This window comes from Orycteropus afer, unplaced genomic scaffold (assembly GCF_000298275.1).
Source record: "Orycteropus afer afer isolate SDZICR_OR568_19922 unplaced genomic scaffold, OryAfe1.0 scaffold00143, whole genome shotgun sequence".
Classification (NCBI taxonomy): Eukaryota; Metazoa; Chordata; class Mammalia; order Tubulidentata; family Orycteropodidae; genus Orycteropus; species Orycteropus afer.
In genome coordinates, this window is record NW_006921730.1 from 2,946,369 (window position 1) to 2,970,068 (window position 23,700).

The 23,700-nt window shown below is 37.8% G+C and overlaps 1 protein-coding gene across 1 annotated transcript in view; it reads right to left on the minus strand.

The window, feature by feature from the left end:
* Window positions 1-9,295: 9,295 nt before the first annotated feature.
* The window catches only part of CEP97 (centrosomal protein 97), a 40,995-nt gene continuing 26,590 nt past the window's right edge, over window positions 9,296-23,700 (minus strand). The window contains exons 7-11 of the mRNA XM_042781642.1: window positions 23,050-23,214; window positions 19,996-20,129; window positions 18,521-19,289; window positions 13,880-13,955; window positions 9,296-9,997 (exon numbers count right to left, since the gene is read on the minus strand). Coding sequence (XP_042637576.1) covers window positions 9,296-9,997; window positions 13,880-13,955; window positions 18,521-19,289; window positions 19,996-20,129; window positions 23,050-23,214 — 1,846 coding nt within the window. The remainder of the gene's footprint in view (window positions 9,998-13,879; window positions 13,956-18,520; window positions 19,290-19,995; window positions 20,130-23,049; window positions 23,215-23,700) is intronic.

Genomic DNA, 23,700 nt, shown 5'->3' on the forward strand with positions numbered 1-23,700 from the left:
CCCATCTTCCTTCCGAGGAGTGGCTGATGGGTTTGAACCGCCAGCCTTCTGGTTAGCAGTCAAGTGCCTTAGGCACTACGCTACCAGAGCTCCCACACACTAAAGTAGTATCTCTATATTCATACGTATAAAGCATATATTCACATGTTAAGTTTCTTCACCATTAACTTAGTATTTTTTCCCTCTATTTGTTAGAAGTGAGTCACTAAATCCAGTTCACACTCCGAAGAGGAAAACTAAGCTTTAGCTTCTGAAGGAATATCAAAGAACATGTGTATATATGTTAAAATTACCAAAGTAAATTATAAATATTTGGGGAAAGATACTTTGGAGCTCTGCAAATATCCTGCCATAAATTTCTGCCTATTAATTTTAGCATTCATCAGTGGACCTCTCCTTTGGCAATTATTACTGTGGTGTTCTAGTGATGATTTCTTATTTCCTTCATTCCTTCTACACTATTTGGAAATCTTCTATAAAGAGTTGGCCCTTCCCCATCATTCATTTATTCAATAGTTCATTTACATCACTGTACACATAGGTATTTACTTTACTCTTTCGGTTATAATCCTATATTTATTTTGTTGATCAAATTATTCCACCTCTGGCCTTGAGAGCTCTTTCAGATTGGCTACTATATCTCTTTGACATGCTCCATCTTCTTTTCTCACTGTAAGATTAACCAGGCTCACTTTGTATTTTCCCTGCCCCACCCCTAGTTCATTTTATTTCAAGAGTAGTATTTATTTAGAGACCAAGATCTGGGTGCTAAGTGTACATGTGCTACTGGAGTGTCACTTTTTCTAGGCCTTCTGGACAGAACTAGGAAATGTAATGCATACTAACTCATGTATGCACATGTTTATTTCTGTAATGATCTGGACTTCTGTATATATCTTAAAATTAAACATGAGTTCATATTGTTATCTTCAACTGTAATCCAGCACCACAGGGCTTATTCTAGCATTCTCCCACTGCTACGTGTAACTCTTTTCTCCAACAGTAAGACACTTACCATCTATATTTACTTTTTTGTTCAACCCCAGAAGCATGAAATGTATTTTAGAATTGCTAACCTATACCTGTGTAAGAAACAAATTTACCAACTAGAGTGAAGTGCGTATGTATGGTCTTTTTTTCTTTAGCCTTATACTATCCAATCAAAACACAGTCTTCCAAAGTTATTTAGGTCCACTGTTTTTCTCACTTCCTTCAGTGATGTTCTGTCCTACAGCTGGAATACAGTTAAGATTCATTTGTTATCATCTACATTCCATTCTGAGATCTCCTCGTTGGTATTGTTTGGGAAAAAAATTTTGCAGATAGTGAGGTTCAGTCTTTGTAGTGTACCATACTATGGGCTTTGACAAATATACGGAATCATGTATCCACAAACACAGTACCATATAGAATAGTTTTTCATTACCCTAAAAATTTCCACATGGAGCCCTGTTAAAATCAATCCCTATTTCAACCCCTGTTGTTGTTGTTGTTGGTATGTGCCATCGAGTCGGTCCCAACTCATAGCGACCCCTCCTTGGGTTTCCGAGGCAGTATCACTACGGAAGTAGGATTGCTCAACCTTCCTTCCGAGGAGTGGCTGGTGGGTTTGAACCGCCATCCTTCTGGTTAGCAGTCAAGTGCCTTAGCCACTATGCTACCTGAGCCCCCCTTTCAACCCCTAGCAACCAATAATCTATTTTCTGTCCTTATAGTGTTGTCTTTCCCAGAATGTCATATAAATGGAATCACATAATATATAATGCCCAGATTTTGATTATTAGAAAGTTTGGGAATCATTACTCTTGCTAATTTAGGTACTATCTAAAACAAGCACTAACATCTCCTGGTCACCAAACTGGGAATCAGCATCAGTTAGATACATTTTAAAAAGATATATCCTCTCAGCTCTTCATATTAGATTGCATAATTTTTAAAAAACAACTTATTTGAAGTATAAAGGTTTTCCATATACATGGCTAAGAATTCTGAGGAAACTTCCAAGACAAATGAGAAAGTACAAGAAAAGTTTTGTTAGCCTGCTGCCTTGCTTTTTTACCCTCCCTTCAGAGTGTGCACTTTCACTCCCAGTAATTTGAGTGTTTGTTGCCAAACCAGTCTGTGCGAGTTACACTTTATTGTAATTATATAATCTAATTTCTTATTAGGTAAACCTTTAAAATCAAATGGAAAAAGTGAAATTTTTCTTGGAAAACAAAACTGTGTGCTCTGGAAAGATTCAAAGGTAAATTGTTTTTAAAAAGTTAAATAAATAATCTGCTATTGATTAAGGTAAGGGGAAGATAAAAGACCAGGGGGAGAAAAAAAAAATAAACCTAGATGTATTCTGTATTCAGATGACTTTCAAATGCTTTCAAATTCTCCCTCTATTTTAAAGAAACCCAAACTAGAAATGGTCCAGTATCAGTAGAATTCACATACAAAGCCACAGAGCATCTATACACAAAGAAAACAACACTGAAAATGAACCGAGTTGGAGGACTTAACCACCACCTGATTTTGAGACTTAGCATAAAGCTATATTAATCAAGATAGTGTACTGTTGACATATAAACAAATAAACCAATTGTACAAAATATAATCTAAAAATAGACTCATACATATATGGCAACTAATCTCCAACAAAGGTACCAAGGCAGTTAAATGGGGAAAGGACAATCTTTTCAAAAAATGGACAATGGATAATCATATGCAAAAACTAAGCCTCAAACTTTATCTCATGCAATATTTAAAAATTAACTATAAATGGATCATAAGCTTAAATGTAAGAGCTAAACTATAAAATTTGAAAATATTGAATGTCTTAGTGACACTGAGTATGGCAAATATTTTTTAAATACATCATAGAAAGCATAAACTACAAAAGCAAAAAATTATTAAGTTGGATTTCATCAAGATATAAACCTTGCACTCTTCAAAAAACATAAAAAGGCAACCCACAGATTGAGACAAAATATTTGTAAAACAGACACTTGATGAAGGATTTGTATCTAAATGATATAAAAAACTCTTAAAATTCAAAATAGGAAGACAACCCAATTTTTAAAATGGGCAAAGTTTTGGAATACTTCCCCAAACTCTGGGACACTTAACTAAAGATAGCCAGATGACAAATACGAGGATGCTTAATATCATTAGGAGCTCTGGTGGTGTAGTGCCTAAGGCACTTGACTGCTAACCAGAAGGCTGGAGGTTCAAACCCACCTTGGAAGGAATATTGGGCAATGTATTTCTGTAGTGATACCGCCTGGGAAACCCAAGGAGGGGTCACCTATGAGTCAGATCCAACTCCACGGTAGAGTTTTTTTGTTTTGTTTTGTTTTTCAATATCATTAGTCATTGTTGTGTGCTTTCAAGTCAATTTCTACTAATAGCAACCCTACGTGACAGAGTAGAATTGCCCCACAGGGATTCCTAGACTGTAATCTTTATGGGAGCAGATCACCAGGTATTTTGTCTCTGGAGCTGCTAGTGGGTTCAAATCTCCAAACGTCTGGTTAGCAGCCAAGCTCTTAACAGTTACCCTCAAGTGCCACAATGAGATACTACTACTGTACCTCCACTAGAACGGCTAAAATTAAAAGGACTGACCATATCAAGTGTTGGTGAGGATGTAGAAAACCTGGAACTATTCTATACTGCTATTGGGAATGCAAAATGATACAACTGCTTTGGAAACAAAATTGGTTTCGCAGTTTCTTAAATATTTAAACATACACCTGTTCTAGGATCCAATCATTCCACTCCTAGGTATTTACCCAACAGAAATGAAAGTATATATGGCCATGCAAAGACTGGTGTATGTGAATGTTCATGGCATCTTCATTTGTAAGAGCCAACAACTGGGGGCAACCCAAATGTCCATCAAGAGATGAATGGATAAACAGATTGTAGCAAATACATAATAGAATACAACTTGGCAATAAAAAGGAATGAATTACTGGGTGAATCTCAAAATAATTACGCTGTGTAAAAGAAACCAGACAGAATATAGAGAGAGATTACAAAGGGATTACAAAATAGAGGATGAGAAAACTTTTGGGAGTGCTGAATATGTTCAATATCTTGATTTCTGTGATGGTTTCATGGGCATATATGCATCAAAATTTACCAACCAGTCTTCTTTAAATATGTGCAGTTTATTGTAAGTCAATTGTATCTCAAGAAAGACATTTTTTTAAAAGTTTATGAAATATATATTGTTTTTATGATTCCCTGCTCTAACTAATCTTTTGATTAACCAGCTAGGTAATGTGTCAAATGAGGAACTTCTACTCTACTTACTCATTTCACACCCTAACACTTCCAGCATCCATTGCCTTCACCAGCATCTAACAATGTTATCTTCTTTGAGAAACAATATCTGCTCTTCTCTACAAATTCCAGAGAGTACTCAGGAAATAATTAAATCTATACCAAATTAAATTAGCACCCCTTTGTCTTCATTTTCATAAGGCTAGGGCTGTTTTGGGAGCTCTAGTAGCGTAGTGCCTAAGGCACTTGACTGCTAACCAGAAGGATGGCGGTTCAAATCCACCAGCCACTCCTCAGAAGGAAGATGCGGCAATCTACTTCCGTAGTGATACTGCCTCGGAAACCCAAGGAGGGGTCGCTATGGGTCGGGTCCAACTCAACAGCAAATAACAACAACAACAGGGCTGTTTTATTATTACTTCAGTTATATCACAATACTCAGGACCTTACTTAGTAGAGTTTTATTTACAACTTGTTCTGAATTTTATTTACCCATGAATTAAAAACACAATGAATAAGAACGATTACCAGCGGTCACTATAACACAGATGATGAACTCAAACAATGTACAAACCTTTTATTTAAAATTAAAGACTCAAATACAAATTAAATAATTACAATATTAAGCCTTCATAAAACAGACCATAACCACTACTATTTCTACAACAGAATCAAAGAGAAATTTTAAAAGAGTCCACCATCAAATTATTTTTCAACTCTTATTGCCAATATTACAATTACTATAAAACACTCAAAGAAATTTAATCATAAATTAACAAAACCACTACAGAGCAATTCCTGTCATCCACTGAATTCAGTAATTAAATTTTAATATTATTCATACACAAAAAAGCACCTAATTTTTAAAATATAATTAATTATTTTTCTCCCCAAGGCTATGAGGACCGCTTGGTTTACTTGACTTTTAATTTTAATATGGCACAATAGGTTTGATCATTGAAAGCAATCTCATTTAAAATGTTTAGAACGTTCTTCATAGATCCTCTCTGCTTTACTTCATGAATGAGGTCATATAAGTTAAAACATTACAATATAATAAATATTCTTTAATAAGGTACATAGCAAAATAAAAACACTAAATAATGAAGTCCCTTATCCTTTTCATTATGAATGGGAAATTGATCAGGCTCATCCTAGTACTTCCCTTTTTACTATGTATTAATTCTTCTGAAAGGATAGTTTTATATTATTAATGTTACAAGCCCAATTCTAAGAATTTGTGCAAAAAAAAAAGTACCAAAGGAGACAGTATGATGTCTTAAGCCTGTATTATTCCTTTTTTCTTGGAAATATTTATAAAAAGTGGAACTATACTTGTCTTGAGTAGATGACAGGAAGATACACTATTACAGCGTTTATATATTTAATATAATCCAAAACAAGTAAGGGAAAACTATATTCAAGAATGGCACCCACATTATTCAAGAATAAAGTTATTTGCATATGTACAATTAATTGTGTAGCTAAGTAAATGAACATTTTCCTGAAACATGCATATTATGTGGCCTTTTATCATTTTAAAATAAAATTAAATTGCGTATATATCAAATGGCACGATTAAAGCTTTCAGCATACTGGGAAAGTTAAAACTTTAACATCTAGTCTTCCATAAAACTGAAGATGAAACATAATTAAACTCAACATTTCACTAGAAAAGTTTATACTTATAAGCAACCTGTCATATTCCTGTTATCAAATACACGAACTCTAAGGTGCAGTTATTCTGTTCTAAAAATTTAATTTGTACGATACTGTTCTTTAAAAAACATTCTAATCAAATCGCATTTCTTAGAGAAAATTCACTCAGGCATCTGAAGGGATTCATTATTTTCTACAAGCAACTCTACCTTGAGCGGTAGAGTTCTAGCTCATTTTTTTTCCTCTTTCAGAGAGTATGAAAAATATACAGAGACTCCCCTACTGACTCGTTAAATGTAGAGATTAATAAGCCAAATCCACTGCCATAGGGTCAATTCCAACTCATAGGGATCCTATAAGTAAGTCTGAGCAGAACAGCACTTTAGGGCTTCCAAGGCTGTAAATCTTCAGGAAAGCAGACTGCCTCAGCTTTCTCCCACGGTGCAGCTGTTAGATTCAAACCTCCAAACTTACAGTTAGCAGCCAAATGTTTTAACCATTGTACCACCAGAGCTCCTTGTAGAGATTAATAGGAAGAGTATGATACAATATTCTAATACAGTAACATTTAAGTTTTCAAGTATATTTATTACTAAGTAGCTGTAACCTTAGGTAACTCACTTAACTTCTGTTCCTTAGTTTCATCTTTAAAATAAAGAGAATTATAATCTCTAAGGTTCCTTCCAGCACTTATATGGTATGAATCTATGCTTCCACAGAAATTTCTATTGATACACCGAGTTTTTCAGAAATCAAGAGATCTGATATGAACTAAAATAGAACAGTTGAACTAAACCTCTCCTGTTAGGAAAAAAAACACTGTGTTCAAAGCTCAACCTCCCCAACCTTAGTACACCCGTTCCCTCTTAAGCCAGACCAGTGAATAGCCCATAGTTACCAAATTGTTTAGTAACATACTTTTAATTTATAATGTAAGCCCATATATTAAGTCTATGCCACAGACTTCCTACATTCTAACTTACCTTATTTTCATTTAAGATAATCTGTACAGTTAAGGAGGAGTTCTGGTAGCACAGTGCCTAAGGCACTTGACTGCTACCCAGAAGCTAGCGGTTCAAACCCACCAGCCACTCCTCAGAAGGAAGGTTGGGCATTCTACTTCCGTAGTGATACCACCTTGGTAACCCAAGGAGGGGTCGCTATGAGTCGGGTCCAATTCCATGGCACATAACAACAACAAACAACGTACAGTTAAGAGGCATGGGCTGCTTAATATTCTTATACTTCAAAGTAATAAAACTTAAGTAAAATATAAATGAGCAGAAAATTAATAATTCTTTCAATTTTTTATAAAAGTATTTTGAATACTATTTACGGTCTAGAAAAACAAAGTAAAAGTAAAAAAAAAAGGAAATCCTGCCGATAAATGTTAATGTTCAAATGAATTTAGTTCTGTTTCACCATTTCTTAAAAAAAGAGGCAGGAGAGGATGTTAACAGACACCTCACACAGGTAATACTGAACCATGACATTTCAGCAGCTTTTATGAAAACTTAATGTACCATGAAGTAGCACTTTGGTACTGGTACAGTGCAAGTTGTTTTTTCTTTGTCTAACTATGGGCACCAAATGAGGCACTTAACTGTAAAATAGAAAAATAGGGTATATCTAAGAAGAAATTCAAAATCATTCATACACGATAACTAGCATTATTCAAAAAGTAAAAAATTCAGTTTTTATTTAACATGCATTCAATGTTACACATGCTTAGCTAGGGAAAATCCTTTTGAAGGTAAGACAGTTATTTTGGTTATAAGATACAGAAAACATTTTCTCTGCAAGAGATTCTGGATTTCCAAGAATGAAATCTAAATCTTCTCAACCTGAGTGCTACATATTTATAAATCCAGAAAAATACATTTTACACTACAGAAACATTTCTAACTATCAACAAAGTATAACATGTGATCCCTGATTTTATACTTGAAGGATCAGAAGTTTATATAACTTCAAAGAAGGGGACCCAGTGACAGAAACAGAATAATGAATAGACATTTAGCACCTAAATTTAGAGAACACTTAGGTATTGCCATAGTTGTAGAGAGTTGTATGTTCACGGATTGGGGAAAATCAGATATGTGTTGTTCAATGCTATTAAAACATTCTTAAAGATCAAAATATCAAGTTTCCAAAAATTATCCTTCATTTACAAATTCCTCTACCATAACATTCAAACACAATCTTGTCATTTATTTCCAAAGCTATGGATATATATTCTCTCTAGCAAGTAAAGAAATAAGTAAGGTTTATTTATTTATTTTTTCTTAACCACCATTAAACCATATTGCAAATGTGGCACCTTTCCAGCATTTTAGATACAGAAATTATATTTTAAAAAAAGGCCTTCATAGTCTGTCACTAGTATCACTGTGTATGTTCTCCCTATGGCGGCAGAGATCAAAAATGAACTGAATGGCCACAAACCTTCTGCTGAAATACATAAGCAAACATAAGAAGGAACAGAACACATGAACATACATTAATTTCTGGAAATATATTGGCACATAAATGTTTATCTATAGGGTTTGAAAAAAAAAAAAAAAAAGGACTAAATGAAAAAATAATAAATGTTTGCCATGGCTATATCCCAAATAAATGGAGCCCAGCATTTACTTCTTCACAACTAAGAGAAATGTTCTTGTGTTTTCTAAGTAAACCTGATTTTAAACTTGGATAGAACACTTTACTTTGTATGTTAAAACTGATATATGACATTAACTAAAATGTTCCATGAGACATATTAAGCACCCCCACTGAGAAATTCATAATCTTATCTTTTCTTCCTAAATTTGCTCATAAGAAGGCTTTCCTTATGGTTAAGTGACGAAAAAGGCTTTAAAAACCATGTTCTTACTCTAGGAAGATAGGAAACTTTCAATAATTCACCATCCTCAAAGTTGTCATTATATTTGTTTTAACAATTACATTCTTTACTACCTAATTATTTCCTCATATAGAAAAGAATCAAAATTCTCTTATTTATATCTTGAAGATAAAACTTTCTCTTTTTCTTTAGATAATCTAGTTTATTTTTTAAAGGAAATAATCTGAGTACATAAAAGAAACATCTTTGATGCAATTCAATTATTAAAAAAGAAAGTACATATAGTTCTCCGTGGAAATATTGTTTGGTACATTGAAGCTTAGTAAAAGGTTAGTAGAATCAAAATGAAGACTCAGCTCATTATGTAGAATCAGGAACTATGAGACAAGAACATAAATCCTACATAAATAGTAAAAGAATTAGGGTAAGTACTCCCCTCCAAAAATGATGAACAAAAATTAAACAGAAAACATTTTTAAGAAAAGTGTATTTCTGCCTCCCAAGCAACCAGACATGCTACACAGTAATACCAACATGCAATACCTGAAATGTAGGATCACATTCTGGCTGCTGCCCTTGAACTTCTGCATCTAGCTTACAATTCTCTGGTGTCTGGCTGATTTCATCTTGCAAAGCAGGAGCTATGCCATGAGTCTCACCTACAGAAGCACTGTCAGACAAGGCATCTAATTTTTCCAGGGAACAAGCTATGTGAAGCTTACTATCTCCTATTCCTTCATCAAAATTTGTCCTTTCATCAGCATCTTCCAGCTGTTGAACTGAAGATAAATACTGTTCAAGCAGACTATTATCCTGTTCATTGTTTGAGCTTTCCTTACTCCATTCACCATTTTCTTCACTAACATCCCCTAAATCTGACTCCCTGCCATATTTGACTGTGTCAGTGGAATTCCCCATTATGGAACATTCACTGCCCTCTGTGGAACATTTTTCAAATTCCAAAGACACTTGTAAACAATGAACTTGTTCTGTAAGGGAGGAATGAAAACCAGAGTCTGGAAATTCTGGTAAGGATTTCTCTTGAAGAGCTTCATCAGGAGCAACGAACCAGACTGAATTTTGATCAGAAGAGGGTTCTTCACTTTGAGTGAATAATGGAGGTTTAGGTGGCACCACAGTACTTGACATAGGAACATCAGTATGCCAGGAACTGAGGCGCTGGTCCACGGTCTGTTGCCAAGCTTGTAGAGACCTTACCTATAAAACAGAGGATATAGTTACCCTGAAAAATAAAAATCATGCCTGTCTAACAATTGCCCTTTAAACTTTGTTTCCAATCATCTTGAATTTGGTAAATGGCAGAACCAGAGTTATAAAATGCCTGCCTCCAAAGCCTTTAGGAGCTCTAGGAGCGTAGTGCCTAAGGCATTTGACTGCTAACCAGAAGGCTGGCAATTTAAACCCACCAACCACTCCTCAGAAGGAAGGCTGGGCAACCTACTTGGTACCTACTTGGTAGAGATACCAACTTGGAAACCAAGGAGGAGTTGCTATGAGTTGAATCGACCCGACAATAGTAAGTTTGGTTTTTTTGGCCAAAGCCTTTGCCCTTTCCATCATGCTGCCAGCCAAAACCAGGCTGGCACAAACGGTACATGACCTTAATTACAAAAGCCCCTCACTAGGAGAGTGGGGATGGCCCAAAGCAATTCTCTCTACTTCTACAGAAAAGACAATTCAAACCATAGAGTACATACCTAGCTGACTGAGGGGTCAACAACGTACTCAATACACAGTGAGTGCCATTCAATAAGACAGATTCAAAAAAACCCAAACCCACTGCCATTTAGTCAAGTCTGACTCCTAGCAACCCTGTAGGACAGAGGAGAACTGCCCCATAGGGTTTCCAATGCAGTAAATCTTTACAAAAGCTGACTGCTACATCCTTCTCCTGCAGAGTGGCTGGTGGGTTCAAACCGCCAACATTTCAGTTAGCAGCTGAGTGGTTTAACCATTTGCCACCAGGGCTCCTATAAGTTAGATTGTTGTTGTTGTTGTTATGTGCCATCAAGTCAGACCTGACTCATAGCAACCCCTCCTTGGGTTTCCGAGGCGGTATCACTATGGAAGTAGATTGCCCAACCTTCCTTCCGAGGAGTGGCTGGTGGGTTTGAACCACCAGCTTTCTGGATAGCAGTCAAGTGCCTTAGGCACTATGCTACCAGAGCTTCTTAAGGAAGATTAGTGTCTAATATATAAGTCAATCCTCTAAAACAAGTCACTTTTAGATAATCATGTAGGGATAAGAGTTTTAAAACATTATCTAATAATATAATATATGCAATTCTCTAAAATATTCCAAGTTCTTGATAATATTACGTTTACTTTTTTAATATTCTTAAAATTTCAAAAGAATGATACACTTAGTAAAAACTAAAACCAATATATGAAATTTTTTTATCATCCTCCAAAGTAATCGACAGTAGTTTAAGACATACCCTTCCAGACCTTTTGCTTTGTATTTTCGAATACAGTACATAGAGCTTTTTAAAACGTAAGTGGAATCCTAAGAGACATATAGTTCTGAAACTAATTTTATTTTTCACTAAGCAGTATTATTTTGGAGATCTTTCCATGTCAGTCCAAACTGTTAACTTATTCTTTTTTAACTGCCTACTGTTGATAATTATAGAATCTTAAAAATCAACAACTATTTTTTAAATTTGTGGGTCAAATCTCATCATAATAAATTATTTTATAAAAATATTTCTATGAACGGGTGAAGAGACGGGCAATATACCAAATGTGAGTGATCAACACAGTGGCACTGAGGAAGAGGAAGACATAGAGAGTGCATGGAGGTACAGACAATAAAGATGAACCCTTATGCACATACAGTACTGTGTTGTCAGTAAAGGCAAACAGTGACATAGGAGTGGATAGATGGGTGCACAGGCTGAAGTATTAGGTACATCTATGCAGGGGGGAAGTGTGCCCAAGACCATGCATAGGGTTGGCAGACAATGTTTCTACAAGTGTATATGTATGTTCTGTAAGAATTCCCAGGTATATAGTAGGGATAACAAGGGGCAAGGTTGTAGTCACTTCTTGGCCACAGCCAGCTTAGCTACCCAGAGGGAGCAAGTGGTTGGACCTATGGGCTCAGGACTATAGTCACAGGGGACATCAACCTCAATTGGCATAATACACTACACAAAACATTGTTCCACATCCTACTGTGGCAAGTAGTGATTGGGATCTGCGAAAAGGGCAAGGAGCCCACATGTTCTGACCTCCTCTAATCCCACAAGAGGAAGACAGGATTACCAGCAGTAACACAAGGGCTGTTACTGCAAGGCCAGACATGCTGCCTCCCTCCAGCCCTTTCTCCAACCATTCCTCCCAAAGCACTCACCACCTCTCTCCTGGGTTCGATAATTCGCTGCAGTGGCCACAAAGAGCTCACAGATTATGGGGTTTATTAGGGAAGTACCACAGGCTACAACTCAAGTTCAGGAAAAAAGCTCAGTCTCTCTCCCAGCCCACCGTCCCTCAGCCAACAGTCTCTCACAGTCTCTTTCCCAGCAGCGCTGGTCCCTTGGTGTCTCAGCAATGCATATCTCATGTCTCTTTCCCAGCAGTACGTGTCTCTTTCAGCAGCGCGTGTCTCTTTCAGCAGCACGTCCTCCTCAACCAGCAGTCAGAGAGAGTTCCGCCTCTAGGAGGCCTCCTTTTGAGCCCGGCAGGGTGGTCAAATTGGCCAATCATAGCATCAGAACTCTAAGCACCTGAGAGAGAGTGGGCACCTCCCAGAACATTGTTTTGTGCCACTCCCAACAGAAATACTCCAGATGGACAACTTCAGCAATCAGGAGCTCCTCAGTTGCTCAAAGAAAATCCCACCTTGGCGTTTACAAAGACTTATGGGTAGAAAAGCCACACTAAGTAATTTACTACACCACAGGATCTTAAAAGCTTGCAAGCAACAATGGGTCTCTCCTTATCCAGAGCAAAGAAGAATTAAGAAAACCAAAGACACATGGAAACAATTAGTCTAAGCAACTGGTACACCATGCAACCTAAGCCTATACGACTATGAGACCAGAAGAACTAGATAGTGCCCAGATACCACTGTCAATCACTCAGAGAGGGATCTATGTAAGATATCCTGGATAGCGAGAAAACAATATGGAACAAAACTCAAAATCATTCAAAAAAAAAAAAGGGACCAGGTTTGCTGGTCTGACAGAGCCTTATGGAACCACTGAGATGATGGCCCCTCACTGACCTTCAGGTTTGGAATTGAACTCACTCCCATGGCTTCCAACCAAACAAAAGACAGGCATATGAGCTAAACATTTACATTAGGAAGATACACTCTTTGGAGAGATCAATCATGGGAGAATAGAAGGGATCTGTATGCACAGAGAGACAGCTTGAGGGGCAGGAGTGCACAGGAAGGAAGGACACAGGGAGAAGTAACGATGGGGACAAGTGGGAGGGGAGCTGTTGCTTTGTGGAAAATTATAGTCAATGTCATGAGACAAAGTATATGTGAGCTGCTGTATAGAAAGTGAATTTACTCTGTAAACTTTCACCCAAACCAAATTAAAAATTAAAAAAAATAATAATTCTAAGAAATTATCATGAAGTATTTGATGCAATAAAATAGTAATAAAACCAATCATCTGAACTATCCCTAAAATGCATTATTACAAGATTCAAACTCTCTTTTTCAAGCAGTTATGCATTGTTAGGACTTGCATACTAGAGCCATCATATACCATCTTTGTCACTTTTCATTCAAATATTTCCACAATAATGTTTAACAAGATAAAACCAAATAGCTACATAAAATTTCAAATTAGGTTTTTTGTATCTATTGGAAAGTTACAACAACATCTCTGAACTACTTTCCTTCAACTTTATACTATCTTCCTTCTCAAAATTATGAAAATATTTTCCTTCAGATAAATGAAACAAAATTTACTGTCCTCTTTCAGAGTCAGTAAAATGGTAAACAAGCCATGCCCTTCACCTTGAGGAAGGTGTTTAATATATCTGACTACTCTAAAAATATCTCAATAAATCTAAAATTTTTCTTTGTTTATACATCAGGTAAATCAGTAGGAAGTTTACCTGGTTCCAAAGGAATCTGACAGCCTCTTCTTGCACACACTTTTTAATATGTTCTTCGTTTCTTTCTTTTCTCAATCTACAATAATTCAAAATACATTACTGACGCAAGGAAGGGTGCTTTGATGTGCACTTCCTGTTACAACTATAAAACTCATGTTAGAGATTAATATTCTAATAATCCTTTCCACTTTTAGAAGAACTAAGCTGAAACTTCAGTTTTAAACTGTGCTCAAAATAGAAGCCAAATAAGATATGGCTGAAATTCAGATTACATAAATTCTACAAAGTGTTGCCAGTGATAAAAAATATGAAATGGCTCTTTAGCTTTCCCAGCCCCAGCAGGAAGGGGACAGGAGCTGCATAAAGTAATAGTTACTCAAAGGTTCCAAAACACCACATTTAGTACAAGTAGTCCCCAATTTACAACATTTTTGAGTTAGGTCAAACAGCACTTTTTTTTTAAAACATCTTGCCATTAGTAATATGTACTACATATAATGCTGCAGTATGTAATTTGCTAATGTCATCCCATCTGTAAATTTATATGAAATGTTTCCAACCCCCAAAGATAAATATAAAATTGGATTTATAAAGATACTGATAATAAAAGGCAATAACAATGAAAACTTAAGAAAAGAAAAAGATGTAAATAGAATACATGTCAGAACTGACTTACAATAGAGTTGTCAGAACGAAACCCCATCACAATCAAGGACTACCTGTATTTGAGATCACAGCTTGAACTATCTTCTTCTAAGACATTAACAAAGCTAATTTCATCAAACTTCTTATCTCTGTTTGCCCTGGACCCTGTCATTTTGCTATCATTAACACACCTTCTCACCTATCACTTCCTCTCATTCATCAAGTTTTAGCTATGGTCTCACTGCCACCTTCTCCATATTTACTCTATTAGACAATCAAGGCTCCCTAGTTATCCATTATCTCACTACTCTATTCCAAAGCTCTGACCCAATTCCATACTTTTTCTGACCCGTGAACCCTTCTCTTGTGCCATCTAAGTTGCAGTGGAGCTGATGCTGACTCAGGAGACCCCAGGATTAAAACTGTGCTTCATGGGGTTTTCAATGGATGATTTTACTTAAGCAGAATGCCAAGCCTTTCTTCCAGGCACCTCTGGGTGGACTGGAAACGTCCACCTTTTGGCTAGTAGTTGAGCATGTTAACCATTTGCATCACCCACAGACCCCTTGTGTCATCAAGAACTCCTGAATTGTCATCAGCGAACTGCCTCATATACACAACATCTTTTCTGAACTTTTCTTGACCAAACCAGACCCTACTCTACTGGCACCACAGCCCTCTCAAATGGAGGCTATATTTTTCTCTCATACATCAGATTGCTTCTCAGTGCTGTTTTCAAATGATTCTTTACCTTTCTCCTTCAAGCTCCTGCCTGCCACTGCTAAATTTCCCAAAAGTCCTTGTCAGCTACTAACCTCTCATTACCCACCCTCATTCATGAAAGTCTCAGCACTAGACTCATTGTCTTTCTCTCTGCCCTGTTCCTGTTATCATTCTTTGAGACTTCAACACTCACATGGATGCTCTAACCCACAATAATGCACCCCTCATCAGTCATCCATTTTCATGGTCTCCCCCTAGACCCAATCATTGTGACTACACAATTTTCAAAACTGGTTACGAGCACTCACCACGAATCATCTTCCGACTCTCCCAGTTCACTTTTTCTTGCAATCCAGTGCAACATTCTAGACCTCTAATCTTCATCTAGACCATCAATCCAATGACCCCCACTCCTGTCTCTTACTTCATTTAAATTTCTAGATCCATCATTATAATCACTTCTTTGCAAGTATCTTCAGCTGCCTTTCCCTTTCCTCTCTCCCCCCACCATATTCAGCTGGAAAAAAACCTACTCCTGTCAGAACCCAACTTATAATGCCTGAATCCGAACAGAGGAGCTGAGAGTTTCTGGTGAAAATATACAACTTGACAGACTGTTTTGCACTTTGAGTTCCTCCTCATACTGTCCAACAATTTTACTTCATTTCCCTCATGAACTCACTTTTAAGATGACTACCTTATACCTCAAAAGAAGCCACCCTAGGGAGATACCTCAGGGGGCAGGAGTGCATGGAGGAATGGACAAAGGGAAGAGGTAACTATCGGGAGAAAGTGGGAGGGGAGCTGTTGCATTGAGGTAAATTGTAGTCAGTGTCATGAGACAAAGTGTATGTGAACTGCTGCATGGAAAGTGAATTTGCTCTGTAAATTTTCACCCAAATCACAATTAAAAAAATGAAGCAGCCCTGGGGACATCAAGCTCAATTGGCATAACATACTACACAAAAACACTTCCACATCCTACTTTGATGAGCAGTGACTAGGATCTTAAAATCTTGCAAGTGGCCATCTAGATGCAACAATGGGTCTCTCCTTGGCCAAAGCAAAGAAGAATGAAGAAAACCAAAGACACATGGAAACAATTAGTTCAAATGACTGGTACACCATGTGATCATCAGCCTATATGACCATGAGACCTGAACTAGATGGTGTCCGGCTACCACCATCAACCACTCAGAGGGGGACCCTGAACAGAGTGAGAGAACAAGGTGGAATAAAATTCAAAATCATTAAAAAAAAAAAAAAAAAGAACCAGGTTTGCTGGTCTGATAGAGCCTGATGAACCACTGAGACTATGGCCCCGAGCTGCCCTCCAGATCTGGAATTAAACCCACTCCTGTGGCTTCCAGCCAAACAAAAGACAGGTATGTGAGCTGAACATTTACAATAGACAGAAACACTCCTTGGAGAGATCAATCATTGGAGAATAGAAGGGCTGTGTATGCACAGGGAAACAGCTCAGGGGGGCAGGAGGGCATGGGAGGGAAAGACTCAGGGAAGAGGTAACTATGGGGAAGAAGTGGGAGGGGAACTGTTGCATTGTGGGAAATTGTAGTCAATGTCATGAGACAAAGGGTATGTGAGCTGCTGTATGGAAAGTGAATTTGCTCTGTAAACTTTCACCCAAAACACAATAAAAATTTAAAAAAAAAAAAAAAAAAAGAAGCAGCAGCAGCAGCAGCAGCCCTGGTAGTTAACCAGCTGCTAACTAAAAAGAAAAAACAAAAACTGGCAGTTTGAATCCACCCAGCAGTTCCTTGGAAAGAAGATCTGACAGTCTACTTCCATAAACAGTACAAACCAAAAAACCCTATGGGGCAGTTCCACTCTCACATGGGATCACTATGAGTTGGAACTGACTTGACAGTACCTCATAACAATCTTACACTTTTCTCCTTAAGCTTCCCACACTTCTACTCCTCTCCTCATATTCAGATGCTGACCACATCATCTACTTGAATGAAACAAATGAAGCGTCAAATAGGACTTCCCCATCCTCCCATCCTCGAACTTCCCACCTTGCCTAAACCTGCTCCTACCTTCAGGGTACTCCCTCCAGTGTGCACTGGATCTCTTCTCTCACCTCAAGACCTTCAATTCTGAAAGTATCTCTTCTTTCCTCTGCAGCATCAGTTTTTCCCTCTCAGCTGAAACATTCTCATCAGCACACAAACATGCTCTGCCATCTCTTATCTTTTCAAAACCTCTTTGACTCTACAACCTCCTCCAGCAACCATTCTACTCTATTCCTCACAGCAACACAAAAAGAGTTGCTATACTCAGTCCTTCAACTCTTCAGCTCCCATTCACTACACAGCCCATTCTCATCTGGCCTTCATTCTAGTTTCAAATGACTCCACTGGAAGATGACAATGGGAAGCTTGTACCTACTCTCTCCTGGATTCTGTACTATATGCATTTTTCTTTGCTTACTTTAATGTCTCTTTTCACTGTAATAAACCATAACTATGAGTTTAACTTTTTCTGAGCTTGATGACTCCTTCTAGTAAATCACTGAACCTGGGAGTGATATGGAGACCCCAACACCATCACCAATAATCTCCAACTGCTGAATCTAATAGATCATTCTCTATCCTCACCCTACAGCACCTCTTTTTTCTCCTGAAATATTTTCCTCCATTAGAGTTAGGATGTCCTAGTTTTCCTCTCACTGTCACTGCTCCTTCTCAGTCTCTGTTGCTGCCTCATCCTCTTCTACTTGATATTAATAAATATTGCTAGCTTAGTATTAATATTAAAAATAAATTATGACATCCAAATTTTTGGGGGTTGGCAGTGAGTAAAGCTGTGAGCCATGGAATTAAGGAATAATTCCTACCATAAACCCAGAATTTTAGCTCCTTTTGAATCCCTCCTATATTCTTCAACTTTTATGTCACCAACTAGGTTCTACCTAGGCTTTCTCATTTTCCTATTTTTATACTTTTTCAGTTTTTCTACATTTTCTGTATCTCTCCATGATTAGAATTATAGATGCCTATAAAGCTCTTCCATAATGCTCGCTTTCACTCATTCAACGTTTATTGCTATACTATATCTATGTACCAATCTCTGTGCTAGAGATGGAGATACATATGACAATGTCTGTCCTCAAGATGCTTTTGGTCTAATGGAGACAAACAAGTAAACTAATAGCAATAAAATGTGGAAATTGTCTGACCACACTAGAAATGACACATGGTTCGGAATCAGCTCTGAAAATCTGACCCAACAAACCGACTTTTGACCTACCTCTTTATTTCATCAGTTAAGCAGACAATGTGTTCCTGCATTCTACGCAGCCGAATTTCATAACGCACATCTTTGGCTTGAGGGTTGTAGTTCCTGGCATAAAAGCCCCGCCAACAGGCCTGAAGTTTGGTGGCTGCTTCATTCAATTTCTGAGGGGCGATTTTATCTTGCCTCAAAGCAACAGATCTTTGGGTTGAAATTCTATAGGAAAGTTTCTCTAAGGCTGTTTGAGAGATGGTTTCCTCACTATCTGGCTTTGTATGGAGAACACTGTGTCCAGCTGACTTAGGAAGAGATGTAAGACTATGGTTACCATCCTTCAAGAGAGCACTTGTTGGTTCAGAACAAGGTAACAGCCCAGTTTTCTCATTTACCTCTGCACTGATCTCATTTTGCATTATTTTAACAGAATTCTCATTTGCAGCCCATAAAGCCTTTTCCTCTTCCTTAGTCATGTCCTGGTTTTCCAGCCCTTTCACAGAATCATCTGCAACACCATCATCTTCTAGGTCCAAATCAATACCCTGCAGCCTCAGCTCAACTGTAGGTGATACTGGTGATAATCCTGATGCAACTGGCATAAAAGTAGACTCTGAAGAGAGAAGACTACAGTTTAACTTGTCCTCATCTGTCTGTATGTCTTCTAAGTGCAGATCATTTCGAGAATATCTTGTAGTGTGTATAGAGGCTGGAAAGTTATTCTTAACAGCATATAACTGATCATCTTTATTGCTTATCCCAACCCAAGAATTGACTTGGATGACAGGTTCTACAAGGATAAATAAAGATATCATTTACACCATTAAATATTTAAATATTTAATTGTATCCTTCTAATTAAATCTAATTTATATTTAGTATAATGCAATAAAATGCCTTAATGATTCCTCCACTATGCCTAAAATATTGACCAAACATTTTTTAAGAAAATGAATTCTTACACTAACTATAATCAAAGCATCAGCTCTACAAAAAAGGTAGGAGTACTATAAAAGTTTTGAAATACAAATAAAAGTTATATATACATACACGTGTGTGTGTGTGGGTATATACATGTTGTTGTCGCATGCCATCAAGTACATATATATATACATACATATACATATACATATACATATACATATACATATATGACCAAAATACCAAACCCACTGCCATCAAGTCAATTCCAACTCATAGTGACCCTATAGGACCCTATAGTTCTACAGTGTAGAACTGCCCCCTAGGGTTTCCAAGGCTGTAAATCTTTACAAAAGCAGACTGCTTCATCTTTCTCCCATGAAGCAGATGGTGGGTTCAAACCACTGACCTTTCAGTTAGTAGCTGAGTTCTTTAACTAGGGCTCCATATGTATATTTGTATGTATGTATATAAATAAGATCCAAACAATTACTTACATTAACCAACTAATTTAAAAAATTATGAAAATATGCACTTTCTTCTGTTTTATGGTCCCCAACAGATTAAATGACTTACCACTTTCCAGGACTATTTGGCAATCTTGAACAGGACTTGAATGCTCAGGTACGAGGGGTGACTTTGTTTCAACAGAAGCAAGAGAAGATAATTCTTCATTCTGGCTTTGATTCATCAACTGTCTCTGGTGAAATCTAAAAATCAACATCTGATGTAATTTAACACAACCAGAAAAATAAAAAACTTTTCTGCATTCTTTTAGCTATACCTAATGTTATTTAAAAGCCCATATAAAAAATCTGCATTAACAGGATGAATACATTTTTTAAAAATCCCATTCCCAAGGGACAGATAACAAAGATAAACCTTTTTGCATTTACAGTACTGCGTTGTCAGTGATGGCAAGCATTGATCTACGAGTGGATAGATGGGTGGATAGGTTGAAAGATCAGGTATGTCTAGAAAGGGTGGGAATGTGCCCATGACTAAGTATAGGGCTGGCAGATGATGTTTCTACAAGCATATTTGTCTGCACTATAAGGATGTCTGGGTGTATACAGCGATGAAAGTATCGAAAGTAAATAAGCCTACAAGACTGTAAACAAGGAACCAGAGACATCAATTGGCAAATGAGGACAACTACAACACAAAAAGAGGGAAAAAACTGTGTCGTTACAGAACTTCTAAATGGTAGGGAAGTCAAGAAAACTATAAATCACAGGGTAACCTCAAAGAAAAATGATAAACCTTCACATCAAAAAAGGGGACCAGCATAAATATTCAGAAAATACTAAAACAATAGCCATGAAGGAAGTGATAACACTATTCATAAACAAAATGAGCTCAGCATAGAAAATTATGTGGAACAAAGAAATCGACACCACAAAAAAATTCTTATTTGCCAATAATTACATATCTGACAAGGGGCTTATCTCTAAGATTTATAGCATACATATCTGGCAAGGGGCTTATCTCTAAGATTTATAGCAGAAGAGTGGATGACCAAACTATGGTACATACACATAATGGAATGCTATACAGCACTCAAGAATAATGTAGAGTCTGCAAAACACTGCATAATATGGATGAACTTGGAGGACATTGTGCTGAGTGAAATAAGTCAATCACAGAAGGAATACAGTATTAGTTCATTGTTGTGGAGGGTCAAGGAAAGGTTTATATATGGAGGGAAACTGTCTTTGTTGGTTGTCAGGGGTGGGAGGGGAGAGGAAGGGAGGGAACACTGCAAAAAAAAAAAATGCACTGACTCATGTCACTTTAGTTTTGTGTATTTCACTGTACATAAATTATATTTCAATAAAACGCATTAAAAAAAAGAAAGAAAGAAAGTGTCTGGGTACATAGTAGAGCTGAAAAGGGACAAGGTTGGGGTGACTTCTTGGCCACAGCTAGCTACCCAGAGGGAGCAAGTAGTTGGACCTGTCCTGTGGGCTGTGGACCATGGTCCCAGGGGACATCAAGTTCAATTGGCACAACATACCACACAAAAACATTGTTTCACATCCTACTTTGGCAAGTAGCGACTGGGATCTTAAAAGCTTGCAAGTGGCCAACTACATGTAACAATGGGTCTCTCCGTGGTCAGAGCAAAGAAGAATAAAGAAAACCAAAGACACATGGAAACAGTCCACGTGACTGATAAACCATGTGATCCTCAGCCTATACGACTATAAGACCAGAAGAACTAGATGATGCCCGGCTACCACACTATCAATCACTTGGAGGGTTATCTATGTAGGAGATCCTGGATAGATTGGGAGAACAATGTAGAACAAAACTCAAAATCATTAAAAAAAAAAAAAAAAGGACCAGGTTTGCTGGTCTGATAGAGCCTGATAGAACCACTGAGACTGTGGCTCCTAGTTACCCCTCAGGTCTGGAATTAAACTCACTCCTGTGGCTTCCAGCCAAGTAAAAGACAGGCATATGAGCTGAACATTTAAATCAGGTAGATACACTCCTTGGCGAGATCAATCACAGGAGAATAGAAGGGCTGTGCATAAACAGGGAGACAGGTTGGGGGGCAGGAGTACATGGGAGGAAAGGACACAGAGAAGAGGTAGCTATGGGGAGGAAGTAGAAGGGGAGCTGTTGCATTATGGAAAACTGCAGTCAATGTCATGACACAAAGTATATGTGAGCTGCTGTATGGAAAGTGAATTTGCTCTGCAAACTTTCATCCAAATCACAAGAAAAATTTTTTTAAAAAAAAAGCTTGCAAGCAGCCATCTAGATGCAACGATGGGTCTCTCCCCATCCAGAGCAAAGAATAATGAAGAAAAGCAAGATGCATGGAAACAATTAGTCCAAGGGACTAGTAGACCATGTGATTTCAGTTTATATGCCGAGATTAGAAGAACTAGATGGCTACCACTGTCAACCAGTAGGCGATTGGTGCAGGAGATCCTGGATAGAGAGGGAAAACAATGTGGAGCAACTCAAAATCATAAAAAAAGACCAGGTTTGCCGGTCTGATGCCTGGTGAGACCCCTAAGACTATGGCCCCTAATTACCCTGCAGGTCTGGAACTGAACTCACTCCTTCGGCTTCTATCCAAACAATAGACAAGCATATGAGGTTAACATTTACATCAGGTAGATACACTCCTTGTGAACAGAAGGGTAGCCTTTGCACAGGGAGATGGCATTGGGGGCAGAAGTGCATGGGAGGGAAAGACACAGGGAAGAGGTAACTACAAGGAGGAAGTGAGAAGAGAGCTGTTACACTGTGGGGAATTGCAGTCAATGTCATCAGACAAAATGTGTATGAACTGCTGTATGGAAAATGAATTTGCTCGGTAAACTTTCCAAATCACAATTAGAACAAACAAAAAAAATCCCATTCCCTCATGCTGCTTGGTCCTCCCACACAGCAAAAGATTAGCAGTTCAATTCTCAAGGTAGGGCAAGCTGGACTGTCCTTTGTGATTCAGTTCCCCTGCAGGAATGTCACAGTGATAAGGTGCTCAAGTGCATAGGAACAAATTGGGGCTAAAGCACTTCCCTCACACCTATCAAAGAGATCTACTAACGGAGCAGAAAAGACTCAAGTATTGTCACTTGTGAATTCATCAGTCGCAATAATTCATCTTACCTCTGCTTGCTCAGAATTTTCTCTAGTTTGGCATCCTCTGCAGTTTGAAGACCCAGTGTAGAAGTGAGAGGACACACTGTAGCCAAATATTGGACAAGCTGGATGTGCTGGCTGGGCCGATATGCTCTTCCCTTGCCTTGACTATAGAGCCATTCAGCTTTCAAACTGAAATGGGGGAAATAAAGCAGAAGAAATAGCACTGGGGTAAACAGACACATTTTTAAACAGCAATGAGCTTCCTTCTTGTCTTTATAACATCACTGAGTATTTTTCATAAATTAAATTCACTTGACTTTTTTTTTTAAAAAAAATCCTTTTCACACATTCCCCTTATTCGAATACACTTTAAACCTTTTTTCTTGCTTAAGGGCACTTCCATAGGATTGCACTTTGTTGTTGTTGTTGTTAAGTGCCATCGAGTCGTTTCCGACTCATAGCAACCCCATGCACAGCAGAATGAAACACTGCCTGATCCCGCGCCAGCCCCACAATCCCTGCCCATCATCACAGCCACCATGTCAATCCATCTCGTTGAAGGCCTCCCCCTCTTTTGGCGACCCTCCACCCTACCAAGCATGACATCCTTCTCCAGGGAATGGTCCCTTCTTACAACATGACCAAAATAGGTGAGACGAAGCCTGGCCATTCTTG